Raw genomic sequence first — 20,239 nt, forward strand, 5'->3', positions numbered from 1 at the left:
TGCTCCATATCTCAGGCTTAGGAATTGACTTATCAATTTGCTAAAGTCTCTATCTTATTATATTGTTTAATAATAATATGATGTTTTCAATAACGAATTTCGTTTCAAGTATTGTATTATCAACTTTGTTAAAACAATGTTATTTTTAAATGTATTTCAAAAACGACACGTTTTGTGGTCGTTCACTATATCTTGTGTTGTGAATTGTGATCTCATGAACGTCACGCCCCCGGATTTAGGGGTGTGACAGTTGGTGCCCGCATGTTGCGGTGGTTATACAGTGATAGTAGGGTGGAATCGATATGCTTGTATCTAAATAAAAGGACCGAAAGAAGTGATTGTGTGTTAGATATTGATATAGTGTTTGTGTGATTGTGTTAAGAGATGTACAATTAAAGGTAATGTGATAATTAGTGGCAATTTGAGGATATGAAAAAGATTGCTGAATTTCCTAAAATAGGGAGTCAATATGTTTTATAGGGGACTAGAATGGTACCCACGCAATAATGCGGCGATGGTTGTGGCGGCAACAATGTGGTGGGGGGGGGGGACTGTTGGTGGTGGAGACGACGTCTAGTGGTGTTGATAATTGATGTAAAGGTAATTGATTTAAAAGGTTAATAGAGATATTTTGGATAAATGGCTAATATTGTAATTTAGTTATTAATGGTATTTTATATAATTCCACCATAACTTTTAAAGAGACAGTTGTTTTATTTATTAAACAATATAAAAATATAGATTAGGTGTATTGAAGAATAAGGATTAAGAAAATAAGGGTATTTTGGGTATAAAAAGTGTTGAGTTTCCTAAAATAGGAGAGGTCATATTTTTACTGAAACAGATACACGAGCTTCATCTCATGCATGATCTTTTCAGAGCACGGGTCGGGAGGACATTGCAAAAAACGCCCTTTTCCATCTTAGGTGAACGAGCTACGATCTCGCAAGGCACTACTGTAGAGCTCTTTGGTTTAGATCCAGAGAGAGACCGGTTCCGGTATCAGTAGCTCAAACTAGCAGCTGAGGTTCTTTGGCAATTAAAGGCTGGTTAAGAAGGATAGCTTATTCATTTAAGACAATATCATAAAGCTAGGACCTCTCCGGAATACAAATTCGATCAATCGCTTAGATGGCGAGTAAAAGCTTCCACTATAGTTATAGATATCAAAGGAACTGATCCATTTAACTCTGTTTATCAAAGAATTAAACGATGTAACTACATCTATTTATCTATATATATATATATGGGGGATGGGAATGTAAATTTGTTAGCTATCTAAGCTTAGGTGTGAATCACTTACATATTGTTTTTTAATCCATAATTATGGGATAAGTATCTTGGAATGTAACAAACTTTGAACGAATGTTTATAGTGGGAAATAACTAAAGTTGTGTGTATTATATGTAAACAACTCGAAAATAATGTTTATTGTATGTAAGAAAATGTATTCAACCAATTAAAATCAGACAAGTGACACCTCTATATGGTTGTCACGTATGTTTTCTTACTTACAATAAACATTTTTTTAAGTTGTTTACATACAATACACACAACTTTAGTTATTTCCCACTATAGACATTCGTCCAAAGTTTGTTACATTCCAGTACTTATCCCCATAAATATCATGGGGCCCAAGCACTTAATCATTAATCAAAAAATATTAAAAAATTTGTATGTAAGGGTTCCACACCCAAGCTTAGATGTCGAACAACCTTATATTCACTTTTCCATATATATATATATATATAGGGGTTGGGTATTGTAAAACAATTATTAGAGTAAAACAAATAAGACAAGATCTTGACCCTTTGATCATGGTTAGATTGATCCACGAAGATTCACGAAACAATTGATGCACAATGATTTTCATGATGCACAATGATTTTCAGTAAAGAGAAACCTATTGTTTTATTTGTTTTACGTTAATACTTGTTTTATTTTATCTAAAACCTATATATATATATAGTGGGAAGTAAAGGTGGTACTGTTATGCACCTAAGTTGGGTGAAATCCCTCTCACATATTGATTTTTTTAATCCATTATAAACATGGGGGGTAATTATTAATTCATTATATATTAAATATTAAAAAAAATTAGTTTGTCAGAGGGATTTCACCCAATTTGGATGCATAACAGCACCACTTTCACTTTTCCCATACATACATACATATATATATATTATATAGGGGTGGGTTATTGTGAAAGACTTAACAAAAAGTACAACATTCTTCTTTTTACTCCGGCCACCTTCATCTCTGGTGACCGCCACACCTCCTCCTTCTTCCAACGAACAACCACCTCCGACGACATCTCCGGCGACTTTTTAGCGAGAATCAGGTTCGTTTTTAGGTGGATACGGTACGGGCCAGTGACCCTCATCCGTTGTAAACTGACCGTTAAGGGACGTATATTGGAACCATATGGATTTAATGGGCGACAATACAAGATATGGTGACGGTTTGATACGGTATGAGCGAAGCCCTTGCTGCCAACGCCGATGTCGTAGTTGGGGTGGTCGGAGATGATGGTGGTGGCGGTGGTTGTCTCAACGGAGAAGAAGGAGGTGGTGACTGGCGGCGGCAGTCTCGTCGAAGAAGAAGCAGGATGCTGGCCGGAGAAGGAGGAAGGAGGAAGAGGAAGGAAGATCTCAGCCTTAGAGATTTTTGACCGGAGGGCTAGAGAGTGTTCCCTAGTACTTTTTTTCCCTATGTACTAAAATTAACAATACTACTTTCCTTTTACATCAATTATTTTTACATTAATAATCGCACCATTATTCCCACCACCAACACCGTTATCGCTTCCACCGCTGCCACCACCATCACATCACTGCATCGCGTGGGTTTATAGCTATCATTCAACAATATTGATACTTCGTGATACACATTAAACGACCACTTTAAAGAATGCTATGATATATTTCAATAGTAGTTGCGAAATCATGATCGATACTATTAGGTTCACAAACATTAGTGTTTTTTTTTTCTCTTAAATTAACACATTTTTTAAAAATCATATCTTTGAAAAATTTATACTATGAAAATAATAATAGTTAATTATAACAATAATAATATAGGCTTAGATGTTGTAGTTAAGGTGCGTAAATTAATTAGTTCTTTACCTATCATATAATTCTTTTTATACACTTTAACTAAAACCCTATTTATCATCAGTTTTCTTTTCTTTTTTTTTTTTTATGAAATCGAATAATTATAACTCAAAATGATGATATATACAAAGAAATTTATTAAAAGGAAAAAACTACCATTACAGTTAGTTAAATAACTATCTTTTTATTATGATGATATAAATCATGATTTTGATAATAAGAAAATTATGTACATATTACAAAGGCAGCAGTGAGGAATCTTGGAAAATGGGCAAAAGCCCAATACAGCAATATCACGTGAGTGAAAAAGGGCAATGCCGCTTGTAAAGCTCTTTTGTCGGGTGCGCGATCATGACAAGACTCGAAGAAAAAGCCCCTGTTTTCGCAAGGAAGGCGTAGTAAAGCCTTATGCTTAAGCATGCAAGTACGCCTAGTAACATAAGTGATAATATGATTCAAAAATAACACAAATTGGTTTGGGCAATAAACCCAACACATTATATGCAAATTTAATTCAAATACTAATATTTGACCATTAAAGCTTTTATTTATGTTTCGCTCTAAATTTAATTTTTGGGAAAAGATTCTTTTAAGTTAAAAAACTTTAACATTTGAATGAAAATTAAAAGTCAAAATATAAAGATAATCTATGGATCAAAATTACCCCTGATGTCATGTTAAGGTAACTTGAAGAATTCCGCTCATGACTAATGTCAGGGATATATTTTGAACTTTATTACTCCTTCCGTCCCATATTAAATGTCTAATTTTGACTTGTCAAGTCTTCTGCTTACAATTTCGACCATAAATATATTTGTTTGTGTTATATAATATATCAATGAAAAATATAATGAAAACTCAATCTGTCCATATATTTTATATGAAGTGTTATATAATATAAACAAATATTTATAGTGTCAAAGTTTAAAGCAAAAAACTTGAAAAGTCAAAATTGAACATTTAATATGAGACGGAGAAAATATAAAATAGGTCGAGTGATTAGTCTATTATTTTTCTTATACGGGAAGTAATTTAATTATTTTAAATTTAAATAATCTTGAATAAAGCTAATAAAGGAGAATGAAGTCATCAAACGCATCCAAGGGTTATAATCCAACATTATTTTTCATCTGGTGGTTATTATCAGGGTATCTACGTCATCGATACATATAAGTCCATGCATATAGGGTGACAATCAAATGAGAACCAAATTAAAATCAGAACAAATAAGAACACTTAAAAACTTCACTTTGATGCATTAAAAGGCTATAAAACTGACATAGTGCTTAACTAATTATCATTATTTAAGTGTTTAACAACACATTGATCCGTTAAAATCGAAAAAATCACACTTTTTGTTGGATGCAACATTTTGATCAATATGCATCCAAGATGGATACACAAAACAAAAAATGTGATTTTTTCGATTTTGACGGATCAATGGGTTGTTAAACACTTAAATAATGATAATTAGTTAAGCACTATGTTAGTTTTATGGACTTTTAATGCATCAAAATGTTGTTTTTGAGTGTTCTCACCGTTCTTATTTTAAAAGTGATCTTACCAGAGTGTTACCCCATGCATACACATATATTTAGACGCTATATATACACCAATTCCCCTTTGTCACACAAATGGCACCTTCAAAAATCTCAGCCGTTTTCTTCCTCCTTCTAACCAGGGCCGTCCTAACCACCGCCATTCCGCAACAAGAATACAACTCCTTAATCTCCGCTCTCCGTTCCCGTAGATACCACCTCTTCGCCGACGCTATCTCAACCACAGATATCCAATCCGAAATCCTTTCCGCTCAAAACTTAACAATATTCGTTCCGAAAGATAAAAAGCTATATTCTTCTATATCGGTTCCTGATTACCTAAATATAATCAGGTATCATATAGTTCCAAATCATCGGTTCACATTTTATGATATCTGTGAACTTGGTTTTGGGTTCAGTAATTTTCCAACACTTTTCCGTGGTGAGGATATTGAACTGATTACTTTTCAAGGACAATTTACATATATATCTCATTTTAAAGACATAATTATATATATATATATATATATCAAACGTGCAAGTTTTTAATGCATAAATATAATGTTTTTAAAACAATGAGATATATATGTAAATCTCCCAATTTTCTTCCGAATTGGAATATTCTGGTTTTTGTTCCGGATTTGTATTCTGATAAGAATGTTGTTGTTCACGGATTAGAAGATATGATTGATTTACCTATCAGTCCGGATATGTGGATGCGATGAGATGCAACCGCGGAGTAGTTGTTGATCATGAAGAGCTGGGGTATTTTGATGACTACTTTCCTAAACTTAACGTGACGCCACCTTTTGGTAAAACTGAAATTGAACCTGCCGCTGAAGCTCACGCGCGTTAATTAGAATTTTCTATAGTTGCGGGAATTAAAACCGCTGCATCTCAGGAACATTATTAGAATTTTCATTGGTTTCTTTGTAAGGCGATTTATTATAGCCTACTAATCTATTTTCTTTTTTTTCCTTTAACGTTCAATGGTAATAGTCAGGGCCGGCCCCGAAGATTTATAGGTGTTGGTCGAGCGTCAAAAAAGGCCCCATAGGCTAAGCGCAACAAATTATGTCTATATATATATTTTTTAAACAACGGGTTCATATTATATGAACTAATCTTTAAAAACGACGATAAATGATATATCAATAAACATAACAAAAGTTATTCTTTAACAAAGTAAAAAAAAATGCAAAATCATAAAATAAAAGTTTGCAATTAATCGTGATCTACATAAAATAAAAACAAAGAGAAAAGTATCACCTGCAAATTAAAAGAAAGGTGGAGGAGACAAGAACAATTTGTGATCACAGTGATAGAATGAGAGCACCGCTTGACTTCGATTATTATGACTGCTTTGGCTTTTTTTCCCTTTATAAGACGGTAAAAGTTTTAATTTTATATTATATATATAGGGGTTATGTGTATTGTAAAACAAATATTAAAGTAAAACAAATAAGACAATATCTTGACCTTTAGATCATGATTAAACTGATGTACGAAGATTCACGAAGCAATTGATGCACGATAATTTTCATTATCCACGGTGATTTTGAATGAAGAGAAACATATTGTTTTATCTGTTTTACTTTAATACTTTTTTTTATTCTACCTAATACCTATATATATAACATTAAAAAAAAACCAGGCCCTGTAAAAAAACGGGTCTTGGCCCATCGCCCACTTTGTCTACCCTTAAGACCGCCCTGGTCTGATAACCTTGTTATGGCCCCTACCCCCTCGCACCAAGAAACCACTTTCTAAAAACTAAAAATAACTAATATTGATATAGATTATAATTTTACTAATCTAACTATTTAACGAAATACAACAATTTTAAATTATCTATATTATCTATATAAACAAACTCCACCCTCTTAAAATTTAACACTCTACCTTTAAAATCTCTAATTTATTCTTTTATTCTATACTACCATCAAACACTTTATCCCTGAAATTCCAAAAAAATCCTTAAAAAAAAACCTTACGCGTGTCCATTCCTTCCCTGCAGTTACTCACATAGTATACCAAAAAAAAACACACACGCGTTAGTGAATTTAATAATCAATCAACATAAAAAATGCACACTCTAAAACAACAACGGCGGTTTGCACTTTCAGCCGGACTAATTAAAAAACACTTGAGTTGAATCAATACAATCATGTAATAACACGGTACCAATACTTAACCAGCGTTTTTTTCTTATGCCCCGCCGCATCGCGTGGGTAGAAGGCTAGTGTTTTTAAGAATGTACTGAATTGATTGAGAAACTCTTCATGTACCAACGGAGACAGAACTCTAAAGACCATCTCCAGCAATATAAATAAAGGCAAAACTCAAAAAATAATGTTTTGCATTATGCATCTAAAGTAAACTATGCTCTTATATTGTTATAATCTATGTAATGAGTAACTTTCACTAATTTCTTGGCACTGGAGATAATCTGCATATTGGAAAATATAATGATTAATCCATAATCTTATTCCTATTTGCCTTTGTGTTACTGACGAATAACTCTTAAAACTACACACGATGTTTGTGAGTATCAAAGTTGAACCAAATGATTAATATCATATGGAGAAGCATCCATATGTGACAGGGCGAAATATGACGTTACTGCGATGATATTGTTGGCGAATTCTGTAGGATGAAAACCGTCATAGTAAACAGACAATGCGCGAATATGGCGAGTAGTTGTAGTGTGGTCACATTGCCAATCAGCCCCCACTTCACAACAAGGAATATTTGCAAACGGCACAGCTGAAATGATTTCAGATATTAATAAGATTGCAGTTTTTCAGTGTTATGTTAACTAGTAGCATCATTCAGTGTAAACAATTACTTATATATATGTAATTATTTTCAAATAATATTCTTGATTACCTTTTTGTAGTCTTGAAATGTGTGAAACGTTGATGAAGGTGAACTTCGCATCGTGGTTATGATGGTTTAGCTCATCCACAAGAGGCTTAAGATTGTCGTTAAAATACTTAACCACGTCGTTGATTGACTCAACGCAACGCTTTCCATCTGTGCCAAAGACGGATATCTCAGCTGGGGCGCATCCTAATTTGGCTAGACCAAATACAACAATCTTCCGACCACCCAAGTTGTACAAATTCTGTCATATGTCAATATAAGTCATTCCAGTGAAGAAAATAATAAATTTGTAAACAAACATGCATGTAAATAGGAACACAAAACAAATGCTATGCACACCTTAAGTTGATTAGAGTATTGTTGTATGAGGCTTGCTGCGTATTGTTGTGGTGTATACTTACTGCTCGTGGTGTAAATGGTAGGTAGTAGGTAGTTGTTGATGTAATCGTTGCTTCCGATATTGACAACATATATGCACTTGCCAAGGTACTCATTGGTGAATGTCGTGTTTCGATGCAAGGAAAAAAGCCTCGAAACTACTGTCTTGTGATTACACAATTGTCTGTCCAAGCTAATTCTATCACCCTAGCTTGGGCAAATATACAATTGACTTAATCAGCATTGTCATCGGTTCTAAGTTCCAAGTTAGGTTGACATTAAATTCATTTTAAATTGAAAATAAAAATGGTAATGGGGGGACCCTTGCCAGGTACCACAAATGGATACCAATGGCGAAGCTTGAAAAGTTTCAGTGGGTGGTCGGGATCTAAATTTTTTTTCCCTAAGGCTATTTTTCGGGTAAATGGGGGGTCGAAACCGAGTATATCAAAATTTCTCTACACGAAAACAATATGCCCCTATATCGCAAAAAACAATTCGGAGGGTCGGGCGCCCCTCCCTGCCCCTTAATAGCTTCGCCCTTGATGGATACGCGTCGATCGACTCACCCCATATGAGCCATGTTAACTTAATTTAATCAATCAAAGGCGGGTACGTATGATTACCAGATGGCTTCCAGTTTCACATCGAATTCCAGCTCCACCACTGGCATAGTTTACACCTCGGATCATCTGTCCATCGTTAGTTACACTGGCGTATGATGGAATGAACTCATCAAAGCCTAGTATTTCACCTGCATACATCGACCACGGCATTTAAACTTAGAAAGTTTTGTTTTTCATTTATGTTATTAGCTTTTAGAGATTAGTTTCTTGGAATGTAACTATCTTTGACCAAATGTCTATAGTAGGAAATAACTAAAGTTGTGTGTATTGTGTGTAAGCAACTCGAAAAAATGTTTATTGTATTTAAGAAAACATATGTGGCAACCATCTACAGGTTCCACTTGTCAGATTTTAATCGGTTGAAACAAAATTCTTATATACAATAAACATTTTTTCGAGTTGCTTAAATACAATACACACAACTTTAGTTATTTCCTACTATAGACATTTGTTCAAAGTTTCTTACATTCCCGGAAACTAATCCCTAGCTTTTATATCATGAACTAATTATAACAGTACAGGATTAGACAAGGCCAAAAAATAAAGGTTTGCTATAATATTAGCTCATTAATTAACTACTGAATCAAAATCCTTTAAGAGTAAATGCATCATCAACACAATAAAATGTTGTTATCGCGATGTAATCTTAAATATATTATATAAGAAGAAAGATTGACCGATCATATCTGCCATGGTTCGACCATTAGTGAATCTTCCTGTAACACCTTTTGGAAAATCTATCCCGTAAGGCAGGTAGTTGGCTTTAGCCAGAGTCGCGAGGTTATTGTTGTTTCCGCTGTCGACTAATGAGTCTCCAAATATGAAGTAACATGGTACTTGTGGTTTGCCTATGACTACCAAAATTCCAAATTGCAGTAACACTAGAAACATATGACAATTCCCCATGATATGACAAATATTGTTTGTTAGGGGAACATTTTCAATGCAAAATGCATGGAACATAAAGAGGGAGAGAAGAAGTAGGCAAGTCAGTTAAGTAAAATATTTAGGAGTATGGTATTTGTGCATTGAAATCTTTTGCACTTTGAGGAAATTTGTAATTATGTCTAAGAAGTTGAGTATATATTTAAATCTTCCTTATAAGAGCAAAATCCGGATTAAGGCTTATCAATTATGTAGAAAGTTATGAAGTAGTTATACAGAGTAATACCAGTAGATACCTTCACTTATATGGTACCAAACATAAGACAAAAAGTTGAGGATTTATGTTGGGTTAGAGAGTTTTTTTCACTCATGGTGAATTTTCTTCTGTAAATGGTCTTCGGGTCCTGCACTCTCAATATGATCGAATGGGTCATTGACCCGTAAGTAATCTAATTTGTTAATACTGTTTATTTTTACATTCTTAAACCTTAAATCTACTTTTTAATTCTATACACATAGATAATTAATCCTATTTTTGTCTATTCGATTCTATAAATGCCTATATAATTACGAGTATTAAATTAACCCAACAATTTACAATACTTAATAACATGTTATGAACTTATGATTGAAATAAAATCGACCAGTACTATCATATGAATCCACCGTAAACCATCGATTGGTTTCTGCCATTTTGAACTTAAGATGGAACTTTTATCAGTGTAGTCCATTCTATGCTCATAGTTCTGTGGAACAATGATGTTCACATCATGTCGTCTTGTTCAATGATAAAGTCGTCAAATGCTTTATATCATGAGGGTATGTATCAGTAGGTAGAAGTGCTTTATACGCTCTTGCTGCCATGGCAATATTAGAAACTTCTGCAGGATGAAGAGCATCAAAAAATATTGACAGTGCCCGAATTGCACAAGGATCTGAGTTAGGAGCGCATGGCCAATCTCCACCTAGTTTACAACAAGGAGGTGTTCGCATTCCGACTTCTGAAAAATCAACACACATAATCTTACAACACTAATTGGACCAATTTTGATGAATTTATTTTTAAATTTTTTAAAATGGGAAGTTTTTTAAGCCACATTCATGGCATGCTTTAGACCGCATATGCACCCCCAAATGCTTCCAAACCTTCGCTCAAAGTTGGCTCGTCCGCTTGAATGCACCTCTGGTTAATTCACACCTTTTTTTTTTTTTATAGTGCAAAAAAATTGAATCAAGTTATGTGATACGGCTTAAAAAACTTCATATTCTTTCCATTTTAAGAAAAAGTTTATGTGTACATATGTATGCGAACTACATCATTTTCTTAAAGAAAAAGTGAATGTCACGACCGATATTAATATTTTACCTCCTTGTGGATATAGAATTCCTGAAGTGTTGATGTAAGTGAATCTTGCATCTGCTATATTATTGTTGAGCTTATCAACAAGAGGTTTAAACATAGCATTGAATAAATTAACAGCATCATTTACCGACTCCACACATTGTTTCCCATTCGTCCCAAACTTGTTTACCATATATGGTGTGCATCCCATCTGAGTCAGGCCAAACAAAGCCACTTTCCTACCTCCCAACTTATACAGACTCTGTTGCACATCCAATTTTGTTAGAAACGTGGCTAATTAAGATTTTATATCGAAATTAGATGGAAAAACATGGAACAAAAAAATCACAAAGTAAATGGGTACGGTTCGATTTCAAAAAAAAAAAAAAAATTATAATGCATACATGAAAACAAGAGTCGGTTTTCTTTTGTGATGATATTAGGTCGTCATCACTAAAGAATCACTAAATGACAAAAAAAAAAGTTACTTTTTGACTATTAAAGTCAAATATATCTCAGCAATGACAGTGTCATAATTAAACCTCTTTTTTTTTTTTAAATTTATTTATTGCCAAAAAATAAAAAAACTTTTAGTTTCCGTTCTGATGACGAATAATGTCGTCACATGATTGTCTACATACCTTAGGAGCCGAAGACTTTAGCGACAACCCATGTTGTCAACAAATGTCTTTGCCATACGTCTCCAGCTAGCGACAACATATGGGGCAAACAGCTATACATTTCTTGTAGTGATATACAAAAGTCAATAATCGAGCAAAGATATAAGTAATAAGAGGTGTACGTACCATGAGTTGTTGAGAGTATTCTTTCATAAGAACTTTTGCAAATTGATCTTCAGTATAGACATGTCTCGACTTGTAATGTTCAGGCATGAAGTAGTTGTTAATGTAATCGTTGCTTCCGATATTCACTAGATATATGCATTCTTTAAGAAATGTCGTGTTCTTGTAAATGGTTGCAATGCGTGAAATTGTTGAATTGTGATTATTCAACTGTATATCTAAACTGAGCCGGCCACCCTGCGATCAAATAGAACACAAAATACTTTTGCTAAAATTCCAAGGCTTTCTTTAATAGTAGTTCAATATATTGTACTCCTAACAAAGGATCCGTCATGGGGCTTACATTATGACTACCTGTTTCCTTTCTAATGCCACAACCACCACTGGCATAGTTTACTCCTTTGCTGATCTGTTTGTCAGTTGCGGTAGCATATGGCGGAATGAACTCATCAAAGCCTAGATATTCACCTGAAGTCAAACAATACATTTATTTATTTATTTATTTTGAACGGCAAACTATCCTAATTCTACTTCTAAACTACTCCGAATGCCTAGGATTATATCCAGGTTTTTTAAATACACCCCCACCCCTACGATTGTGGATACTGCATGGGTCTCAAACCCAGGTGGATGAACTCAAGACACCGATATCATATCAATGAGCCACCAATCCCCATTTATTTTAACTGCACAAATACGATTATATACTCTCGTTTTACTGTTTCACTCACTTGTAAATGAAAGACCTGTATTCATTTTCGTGCTAATTGAATGTGAAAAGGTGGCATACTCCTCGCAAGCAATAAACAAAAAGGATAGAGTTTTAAAAGTCTTGATAGATTTTTCAAAACATCCTTTCAACAACAAGAGCATGATGTATACGATCAGAATTCGTGATATGAGGAATGTGAATTTGTAGATTACACATGTCAATTGTTGTACTAGTATAATTAGGAAAATTAGTAGGACCATATTTAAGAGTTTAAAAATTATTTTCCAAGTTTTAAAAAGAGAAATTCAAGACCGCGGATCATGGAAAGGAAACCAAGATTTTGCAACTCCGCATACATAATGTTAAATCAAGCATATGGTTAATTACGACACTTGTAAATGCCTCGATGGTTAGTGTATAATGTAGGTGTATCTGATACATACATCGCTATGTGCTTATGTGCCTACTTTGCCTTGAAATAAACTTTTTTTGTACAATAAAAACTATCAAACAAAATGCAAGAGTAAAAGGAAGAGACCAATAAGATCTGCTGTAGTTCGACCATTGCAAAACCTTCCAGTAGGGCCTTTTGTAAAGTCGATCCCATAAGGGGGATAGTTGGCTTTCCATCCTGAGTCAAGCGGATTGTTATTGCCGCAATCGACCAATGAGTCTCCAAATATGAAATAACATGGGACTTGTGGGTCATCGGAGTATGTAACTATCACAGAATTCAATAAGACTACAACGATATGAAGTGAGGGTAGACGACCCATTAAACGATTCATGTTTGGTGACTACAAGAAGTTGTTTCGTTTTGAATGCAAAAAACATACTACTTAAAGGGATTACGAGAGGTGGACAAATCAGTTAGGCAAACTAATAGAAATTTGGTGAAAAGGTGTTACTTTTCAATCAATTTACCATTACTTAAGTTGGGTTTTCTAACCATGATTATATAGAGCTGCAATTGACTTGTAGCCGGATTCTAGTGTTGGTAAGGGTTGAATAATTGTATACTTAGCAAATTGAATTAAATTTAGCGACTCACAGACTATTTAACCGGATACAATTAGAATTGAGAAGTTTTTGGTTTTTGGGTGTATATGTTTTAGAGAAAAGAACTAGAGAAGAGAGTTGATACAGGCAACCCGTGACCCGAATATCTTCTATTTTAATAAATTATCTTTTATTTTTAAAAGTTATCTTTTTATTTATTATGATAAGTATGATTTGATTTTTTTCCTATTTTAGGGGTGTTAGCATTAATATAAATAATGATATTGGTTATTGTAAAATGGAGTTGAATATTTTGAGTATATAAGAAAATTGACTTTTGTCAAGAAACCATGATGGTTTTCAATAATTTGATCATCTAATATTCGATCTTGAGCCATTTGATTGCGTGCGATACTGCATCAAGAGTAACAAGAATGAAGAAGACAAGATTGATTATAATTTTGACCCTAGCCAGGGACTCTACCCCAGTGACGGATCTTGAAAGTCTTAGTTGTGGGGGCTTGAATTTTTATTTTTAATTTTATTTTTTTCCATCGTTATATTCCGGGATGTAATTCACTAATTCGAGTCTGGTCAAACAAAAATAATACTAATAATCAAGTTTTTCATTCAAATTACCAATACATAGTTTTTAACCAACAAAAACTACAAATACTCAAAAAAAAGGAGGAAAACCAGGCCTAAAAATAAAGATTTATTAATCTGCTAAGTGAATTATCGGCTATAAAAACTAAAAAGGTAAATTTTATTGGACTATTAAGTTTATTAAACTTATCAACATAAATTTAAATATAATCCTTAGGGGCTGATTTAATAAAAATAATTTTTTTGGACGAAACTCAAAAGTAAGAAAACGGCGATGTCCGGGCCCCACCGGTCCCTATGAAGAACCGCCCCTGTCTACCCCTTGGAACCCGTCAGGGGCTGCCGCCCTTTGGACCGCAAACGCGTTACCCCCGGACCCGTCCCTTAGGACTTCAACCCTATAGTCATAATAAATTGAGATAGGTGTGCATTTTGCACCTTCAAGCCTATATGCAATACACTAAAATATCTAACGATTTTATGTTTTATACACATTTTTAGTTCTCGTGCCCATCAACTAAACATCATTTCTTACTTTCTTCCACATTCTTTTATACGCAACTTATAAACCCAAACACACCCAAGATCTCTTATTTCATTTTTTGGATCTTTGTTGATATCAAATTCAAAAGGATGTAGTGTAATATATATGACATTGACTTTTAATTTTCTATTAACTTGTCCAATTGAATGATGAATTATAAGATGAACATCCATTTTTATCGGATCCAAAGGGACCAAAGGTAACTTGGATCAAAAGGAGTGACTGGAAATCCATAAGTATGGTATACGTGTCATTTTGGCCCGCTGGCTTGGCCTTATTGGGCTGATAAGTTCCTTAGCAACAAATAATCTATTTGGGCTGCTCTATTTAGGTATTCCACATGTATACGTACGAATATCAGGATCAGCCATAGATCATCTAACCATGTTCATACTTCATACGAGTATTAATTTGACCAGACTTGCTTTGGCAAACCGCAACCAGAGCTTCGATCGGCCTTTGATGCTGTTTATATTTTATGTAAAATGTAAATGTGTTTATGCACTTGCTTGATCTTATTGACGAAGTAACACTTTGATAAGCATGGTAGCAATATTTTCTGTCAGTGTATTTTATCAATTGAATGCTAAAGTAGAGCCAATGACCCACAACCGGATATCACTTGAAACGACTCAACTTAATTTTGACTCAAAAATATGAAAAAGAGAAGAAATTAAAAATAATTTAGTTAAATCATATTTAGAAATAAAAAATGGACAAATTTTCGCCAAAAATCAAAGATATCAAATTTGAAAAACAAAAATTGGAATCATCTTAATATGTTAATATAGGACTACCGTACAAGTTTCAACTCTCGGAAAGGTCAACCAAAGTTACGACAAATTTGAAATAGTCAGAGGGTTTGACGGCCAATGCTCAGTTTCTATTTTCGATGTCCAAATTTGACTATTTAAGGTTTTTTTTTCCCCAACTATATATGACCTTGAAGATTTTTGTTATATAGCTTTTGATAAATATATAGATATATATATATATGTGTGTGTGTGAATACATTGAGTTTTAAAAGTATTTTAATTTAATATAAATTTCACTAACTTTTATATAATTCAAAATAAAAATATTTTTGGTTAAAGTTATACCGAAAGTACTTTAAAATTTAAGCTAAGACAGTTTAAAATGGAAGGGAGAGAGTATATCATAACAATAAGCATCCGTGGATAAGAACATATGATTGTTGCAATGATCATTTTTGATATTTCGATTTTCGGCTAGATGGAAACCGTCGAAAAAAATGAAAATTTTCGAACACGATAGTTCCGCATACATATATTGCCACTCATTCCTTAGGTCACAACAAGGTTCATATGAAAATGGAAATTCCGAAAACAATCATGATTAAACATTAAATGAATATAGAATGCCAATTAAATTGCAAGACACTGGATTTTGAAATAGTGTGATGTTCGCTAAAACAATAAGGTGAACAAAAGATTGTACAACAGGATAATAAGATGAACAAAATCTTTAAACACTATAAATTATAACAACGTACGTGCAGAGCTATGGGTCAATACCCAAACGTAGGGTGCTTTGAAATAAATTTACCACTAGATATGTATTCTTGCTTACCAAAGATGGGGATGTATGTTGACTTGAACAAGTCAACCAAGAGCGGCAATTGTAGAGTAACAATAACTGCAATTGGCATACACGTTAACCCACCTATTGGTGCCAGCATCCATGGTCTTTGATCACAAAAGACTAGAAACAAAATTGCACTAAATGCTACCATCATGGAAGCTGTAGAGAGGAATAACGCGCAAAGACCAATAATCAACCGTCTGGGTAAACTGACCAAGAAATCCATTTCCGCAAAACGTGTAGTAAGGATTGATAAGAACACTAACAGTGCGCTAGCAGCTGAAAATAGTGAGATTGCATCACATACTGCAAAGATAATGAATGCGATTTCTTTCCTAAATAAAGGAATGCCTGTTTCTTGAACGTTCCCACCGGGTACGGTAATAGCTGCTGCAAATACAATTGTTACAATCAATGCAGCGGTTATGCTGCATGATTCTGAAGTTGTTTTCATCCATTGTTCCCCTTCCTTCACCAATGCCGCGTGCTGATTAGAAAACACCATTTGTGGTGTCTCCATATTGGCGTTATAGCTCACAAGATCTTTCGGTAACATGAGCTTCTCCACTTCCTGTTAATTTTGATTTGTTATTTATGTAACTCAAGAGCAAAATAGCATGATAAAATCATTTTTTATTTCTACTTTACCTGGAACCATTGAAGCTCTCGTTGTAGTTGCAATGCTGCACCTGTAGTATGACTAAGTATATGTTGAGGTGCCAACTTCCCGACCATATGTAAGATGTTGTTTTCATCGTTATCTTCATATCTTCTATATTCATCCATTCTAACATTCAAGTGATAGATAAGGTTGTAGATTTTGTCAGCACGATTTGATGCTGCTAACTTAATAAATGAATACTCTCTACCTCGTAGCAAACCCGGTGACCTAGATAGAATCTCATCAACAACCTCGTAAGCATCTTGACGTATTGCCTCCAGACAGGGTTGATGGTAACAGGGATGATCATAATTAAAAGGACCTAACTTATCGATATGATTACATATTATATTCATAAATTCTTTCGCTTCTTGGTATCTCTTTCTCTTCACATCTATACGCTTAATTGGCATTACTGAAAATTTGACGAACAGTTGGTGAAATTAGAAGTGCACAAAGTCTTGGCCCAACCTGGAGTTCTAAATATATAGTTTCAGAAATAGACCTCCGGTCTCTAGTTGTACAGGCCAATAGTTGGTCAGGCCAACCGAACGCTGAAATTTTTATTTTTTTTCCAGAAGTGCCTTAAGCCCAAAGTAGATGTTTTTTTCAAAATTATACTGGTTCCTAATTAACAAAAGGTAATTCTTATTCCTACTGGTTTCATCAATTCATGGTTTTAAAAAAAAAAGTCATAAAATGCATCGCTATACGTTGCTGTACAAGAAACACGCACATCAAACATTCAAAATTCAACACGTATACGCAACATGCTATTTAATGACCTTCAAAAACTTTCAAATGTTGTTCCAAAATGGTCGTAACTCTTTCACTCGATATACTTTCTACACTTTTCTACAACTTTTTTATTTTCAATTTTTTTGTTTGTGTATGTATAGACATGTCTAAAACTTTTATTTTCGAATTTAAATTAGTAAATGATTATACCTAGACAATAATGAAGATAAGGGCGGAGCCTGTCAGATATATTACCCTATCATCGATCACACCCTATGACCAATCACCTTTTATGACCTATTGCACCCCGACCAGCTACCCTTTATTAATACACCTAAGGGTGGAGCGCGCTTTGAATCAAAGTTTACGGTGATGATGTTATTGCTAACTTGTACATGTGTAAACGAACTTATTTTATTTAGATATCTTACCTTCACGTGTGTACGGTATACAACTTGCATACATTAATACCACCAAAATATTTAAGATTAAAATGTCATCAAAAATATATCGAGTCACCTTTTTAATGATAGAAGACGGTATTTTAAGACAACCTATAGAAATGTATTGATTTCATCTATTGATAAACGAATGCCATGAAAAATTTTAAATAGGTTAGAAGAAATTTTATGATTATAGGAGATGATTGTGTGGACCAAAATGGTTTTCAGGTTCTCTAATTATTTAAGGGTCCTTAAATAAGTCACCCCTTGTTATACAACCCAATCTATATTTATTTATACTATATTGGCACATGCGCAATGCGACGGTAGTGACCGTGACAACAGAGTTGGTAACAAGCGGCAGGGCGTTAGTGATGTGGTTATATGCAAAAGTAATTAATGTTAAAAGGAATGATACCATTATGTTAAAAATTAAGGGATGAATATTGTAAGACCATCTTTAACCAATCACACTGAAACTCAATGTATTGGCGCCAAAGTCAGCATTACACTAACTTACCAAACTGAACCACTTTTACTATTAACCCCTACACTGAAATCTCAGTTTATTGGTGAACATTCATCAGTTAAATTAATATTAAAACCCACCTAAAGAAACATTATAAAAAATACATGATATTAAATTGAAACTTAATACATAAAGTTAAAAAATCTTGTGAAAACTCAAAATGATACTTATAAACCAGTTTGTAATTATTATAAAACTATACGGGTATAAGATAAAAATAATTAAATAGTAACACAACAAGACAAAAAGTAAATGAGGTTATCTCTTTTTCTTAGGAAAATATAGTCAACCGGAAAAAATAAAATCAAAATTTTTTTTGTTCGCCGGAGAAACAACATACAAATGCACAATTTAATTAATAAGAAGTTCATAATAAATCAACACCAATATGTCCAAATAAAATCAAAATTTTTCTTTTTTTTGTTTTGTGGAAAAAAAACTTTCATTTAATTCATTGTATGTAATTAACTTGTAAAATTAAACTAATCGTGTAAGCAATGGACTACATACTGATGTGGCGATGGTGTCACGTTAGCATTCAACCGATATTATACGATTTGTTCAGTTTTACAAGTTAATTACATATAATAAACCGAATGAAAGTTTTTTTTCCCAAACAATAGAAAAAAATATACAAGTTACATACCTATCAAAATACTTAACCCATTAATATTTTAGTATACATGTAACATAATCTTGATTTTGGTTAACATAAAAAAATTATATACTGTATATAAAAATCTGTGTGATCAACAATGAAGTCACTTTCCTCGGTCTCTCTGTCTATTTTGCTTGTACATTTATTTTTGTTTTATAAATAACGTGTTGTGTAGTTACCAGACTCCCTGTTTAGTTTAAGGTTGTTTTTTTTTTTTTATATCATTATTATTTTATTTACTTTTTTATTTTAGAATGGCGTGTTAGTTTGTTAGTGGTTTGAAATCTAGCAGTGAAATCCAAACGGGCAATATGCTAGCGGTTGAAACCCGAAGAGGTAAATGCCCGAGACCATGGAGAATTGAGATTCGATCCCATGTTTCCCAGCCAACATCGATCCCCTCTCTTGAAACCTCCAAAGAGAGTCCCCGGTGGCCACTTGATCTAACACCAAATGGTTAAATTCATTATTTTAAGCGGGTATCATTTTAGTCTTTTACATTTTAATCACTAAATCTTTTAGCTTTTTTTTACCATCAAAGTTTTATGTTTGAGGATTCATGCTATTACAGTTTTAATATTATTTTTTTTAGCATCAAAGTTTTAATTTCTTATTTTTATTTTCTAAGAAAGTTTACGATTTTGCACTTTGCCACTGAAGTTTTTATTTTAAAATTTATATTTGTATTTTTTTTTCTTGTCCAATGGTTGGTATGTCAAAATTCATGAATCGCAAGTCTATCTCCGCATGTTATCTCCGGCCAATGGCCGAATATAGCGTTAGTTGTAAATTGAAAAAAATCAACAAAGTTACAAAGCAACTAATCTTATCCTAACTGTATTTATATAATTCTTATTTGAGTAATTTTCCTCCATAATATATATATATATATATATTCAAGGGTATAATTACTAGATCATCAACGACAAAGATTGATTTTTTTTACCACATAGTACAACTTTAATAATGCAATGTATAAGTCAGTAAAGCATATGTGTGATAAATTAATCAACTATTATGATACTAATATCACTTCCTCAGATTAAATAACCTGTGAAAAACTAGGCTTGGGTGTAGGCATAGGCGGGTCATACTTGTTTGGGCCTTAAAAGGCGAGTACTTTATCTAGGGACAGAATGACAGTTATGAGCAGATTAAATAAAGGATGAGGATCCC

At 33.4% G+C, this 20,239-nt stretch overlaps 2 protein-coding genes across 2 annotated transcripts; both read right to left on the bottom strand.

The window, feature by feature from the left end:
- Positions 1 to 7,191: 7,191 nt before the first annotated feature.
- Positions 7,192 to 9,463, bottom strand: LOC122596369 (GDSL esterase/lipase At1g29670-like). Its single transcript, XM_043768935.1, has 5 exons — positions 9,219 to 9,463; positions 8,542 to 8,669; positions 7,877 to 8,122; positions 7,541 to 7,778; positions 7,192 to 7,417 (listed from the first exon to the last, which is right to left on the bottom strand). The coding sequence occupies exons 1-5, from the start codon at positions 9,445 to 9,447 to the stop codon at positions 7,203 to 7,205; spliced, it is 1,056 nt and encodes a 351-aa protein (XP_043624870.1). The 5' UTR covers positions 9,448 to 9,463; the 3' UTR covers positions 7,192 to 7,202.
- Positions 9,464 to 10,184: 721 nt separating this feature from the next.
- On the bottom strand, positions 10,185 to 17,108 carry LOC122597158 (GDSL esterase/lipase At1g71250-like). Its single transcript, XM_043769789.1, has 7 exons — positions 16,683 to 17,108; positions 16,023 to 16,605; positions 12,822 to 13,004; positions 11,915 to 12,039; positions 11,575 to 11,808; positions 10,793 to 11,030; positions 10,185 to 10,427 (listed from the first exon to the last, which is right to left on the bottom strand). The coding sequence occupies exons 1-7, from the start codon at positions 17,106 to 17,108 to the stop codon at positions 10,195 to 10,197; spliced, it is 2,022 nt and encodes a 673-aa protein (XP_043625724.1). The 3' UTR covers positions 10,185 to 10,194.
- Positions 17,109 to 20,239: the final 3,131 nt, after the last annotated feature.

The sequence above is a fragment of the Erigeron canadensis genome, chromosome 4 (assembly GCF_010389155.1).
Source record: "Erigeron canadensis isolate Cc75 chromosome 4, C_canadensis_v1, whole genome shotgun sequence".
Classification (NCBI taxonomy): domain Eukaryota; kingdom Viridiplantae; phylum Streptophyta; class Magnoliopsida; order Asterales; family Asteraceae; genus Erigeron; species Erigeron canadensis.

Excerpts from the sequence above, each read along its gene's own strand:
- LOC122597158 (XM_043769789.1), bottom strand. The coding sequence starts at position 17,108 with ATGCCAATTAAGCGTATAGATGTGAAGAGAAAGAGATACCAAGAAGCG. Across the intron at positions 13,005-16,022 it reads AACATACATCCCCATCTTTG|TTACATACTCCGATGACCCA; the intron begins GTAAGCAAGAAT and ends ATTCTGTGATAG. Across the intron at positions 10,428-10,792 it reads AATTCTATATCCACAAGGAG|AAGTCGGAATGCGAACACCT; the intron begins GTAAAATATTAA and ends TTGATTTTTCAG.
- LOC122596369 (XM_043768935.1), bottom strand. The coding sequence starts at position 9,447 with ATGGGGAATTGTCATATGTTTCTAGTGTTACTGCAATTTGGAATTTTG. Across the intron at positions 8,670-9,218 it reads AACCATGGCAGATATGATCG|GTGAAATACTAGGCTTTGAT; the intron begins GTCAATCTTTCT and ends CGATGTATGCAG. Across the intron at positions 7,418-7,540 it reads CATTTCAAGACTACAAAAAG|CTGTGCCGTTTGCAAATATT; the intron begins GTAATCAAGAAT and ends AAATCATTTCAG.